General features: G+C 40.8%; 1 protein-coding gene across 2 annotated transcripts in view; it reads right to left on the bottom strand.

Annotated features, from left to right (window-relative positions):
• Window positions 1–2,500, bottom strand: part of LOC119576201 (solute carrier family 23 member 1-like) — a 10,318-nt gene that overhangs the window by 2,152 nt on the left and 5,666 nt on the right. For both annotated transcript variants that reach the window (XM_037923787.1, XM_037923786.1), the window contains 3 exons: window positions 1,901–2,042; window positions 946–1,059; window positions 350–489 (listed from right to left, as the gene is read on the bottom strand). In XM_037923787.1, coding sequence (XP_037779715.1) covers window positions 350–489; window positions 946–1,059; window positions 1,901–2,042 — 396 coding nt within the window. The remainder of the gene's footprint in view (window positions 1–349; window positions 490–945; window positions 1,060–1,900; window positions 2,043–2,500) is intronic.

Genomic DNA, 2,500 nt, shown 5'->3' with positions numbered 1-2,500 from the left:
CTCTATCTGTATTTCCACTTGTATGTAAGACTTAGATTTGAAAACCTGCATACGAAACCGTATCCCTCCCTCCTTCCTGCCTCTCTTTCCAATCTCCTATCTATTTGTATACACATTAATTCCTGTACAATATTCTTTCCAATGTGATCTCTGTCTATATGTCTGTCTGCCTCTCTCTACTTCTCTCTCGTTTCAAACAATCATCTATCTATCTGTTACATGCATAACATTAGTATTGGCAATGATTCATTATTATCTGCACAAGAGCATTCTCTCTATCATATCCCAAATCTCCTATCGGTACACATGAACCAGTGTTTAAGAAATGTTTCCAAATGCACAGGTAAACCTTAGTGACGCCAATGATTCCGATGTTCTCTGCATAGGAGGTCGTACCATTGCCGGTGCCCCAGATGCCAGCCAGGAGACAACCGAGTCCTTCAGTGCCAATACCTCGGTTGACAGCGTGTATAGGGGGTGGGGGAGCCCCTGGAAAAACGAGTTCCTTTTACGTGGATTGTATTAAATATGCCAGTGTTCTGCTTTTTACAGTAATGAGGGAAGCCATTATTATTATTCTCACATGAAATGAGTTTTGTAATGATAAGAATGATATCCATTTTCTGCAGGAAAGACACCTTACTAGTAACATTCCCTGTGATAACTACTTATTTTATAGAAATTCGTAATTTTCCTACATATTATTAAGTAGTTAGGCATATCATGTATGCACCTTTATGTATATGTATAGCGTGTATAAAAATTATGTTAGAAATTAGTTAAGCTATCGTGAAATTAACAAATGAAGGGAATCGCTTTAGATTTTTTATCGAAAACGGAAGGCTTCGTGAACTGTTTTTTATTTCCCACTTGAGGAATTACTTCTAACATCCGAAATATTTTGATATTTGAAAAAAAGTCCCATCCCCTTCACCTGCGACTCACCTGCCAACCGTGCGCAGGCGTAGTAGTCTCCGACGCTCTCGACAACGGACGCAAACACCCCCGCCATCATCCCCAGCGCGCCCGCGAGGGTTACCGTGGGCAGACCCCACTGCCCTGGAACCACAAGTCCCTTAACTCTTTTCTTCTTGCGTATTTTCGCTGTCTTAGTGTTTGTTACTTCTTGAGATTTGCTCTTTGTCACAAGAAAATGGTTTATATCCCTTTCAAGAGACAAGGAGGAAAATGAACGCTTGTTGAAAGGAATGGATGGATGGGCGTAGAATAATGCTAATAATAAAAAATAAAGGCAAACAAAAACACAAGCAAGTACGAAAGATAAATATTCTGGAAGTATTTTTGATACTCTTTCTTTGTCTATCCTTTTCTCTTTTTTGTGTTCTCGTCTCTGACTGTCTCTCTGTCTGTTAGTCTATCGGTTTGTCTGTCTGTCTGTCAGTCACATATATACGAATTATATATATATATATATATATATATATATATATATATATATATATATATATATATATATATATATATAGTGTGTGTGTGTGTGTGTGTGTGTGTGTGTGTGTGTGTGTATGTGTGTGTGTGTGTGTGTGTGTGTGTGTGTGTATGTGTGTGTGCGCGTGCGTATGTGTGTGTGTATGCGTGTGCGTGCGCGCGTGTGTGTATGTGTGTGTATGTGTGTGTGTGTGTGTGTGTGTGTGTGTGTGTGTGTGTGTGTGTGTGTGTGTGTGTGTGTGCGTGCGTGCGTGCGTGTGTGTGCGTGTATGTATGTGCACACATCCATGTGTATATGTGTGTGTATGTATGTATGTATCTTTGTTTGCATTATGTATGTATATGGTATAAATCAACCTAGTACATAAAAATCTAGCAAAATCTCGAGTTCCTCCTACACCCCAAATGGACCGGCCAGCCCTTCGTCCAACATCCCTGGCTCGCTCCGCACCTGGGTAGGGGATCCTGAACCAAGGGGAGTTGGCCACGAGTCCCGCCGCGGCGTCCGAGCGGGCCCTGCTGCCTTCGGGGATTGCACCCGCTGAGGTCAGCACAGCACAAAGCGCCCACGATGCCAGAATGGCCAGCAGCACCTGCCCATTGAAGAACTAAGTCAGGATTTGTTCTTATGAGGGTACTTTTGATCCAATTCAGGATCTGGTCACGTCTTATTATGGTGCCATTATGGTGTTACTTTATCAGTTGTGTTTGTTATTCAGGAGGAGCAGGAGAAAATGGCAGCGGAGGAGGAAGTGTAGGGGGAGCAGAAGTAGGAGTAGCAGTAGGAGTAGAAGGAGCAATAATAATAATGATAATGATAATAATGATGATGATAATAATGATAATAATGATAATGATGATAAGAATGATAATACTGATGATGGCAGAAAAACCTACAATGCATAAACTAGATTTACTGACAATGAGAATACAGTTTGAAAATAATGATGGTAACAATAATAATAAGAGAAGGAAGAATAAGAAAGGGAGAATAAAAGGAAGAAGAGAAAAGGGAGAAGAAAAGGAAGAAGAAGAGGAGTAGAAGAAAAAG

This window comes from Penaeus monodon, chromosome 8 (genome assembly GCF_015228065.2).
Source record: "Penaeus monodon isolate SGIC_2016 chromosome 8, NSTDA_Pmon_1, whole genome shotgun sequence".
NCBI lineage: Eukaryota > Metazoa > Arthropoda > Malacostraca > Decapoda > Penaeidae > Penaeus > Penaeus monodon.
The sequence above is the reverse complement of the archived record's forward strand: the minus strand, read 5'-3'. Positions and strand labels throughout refer to the sequence as shown.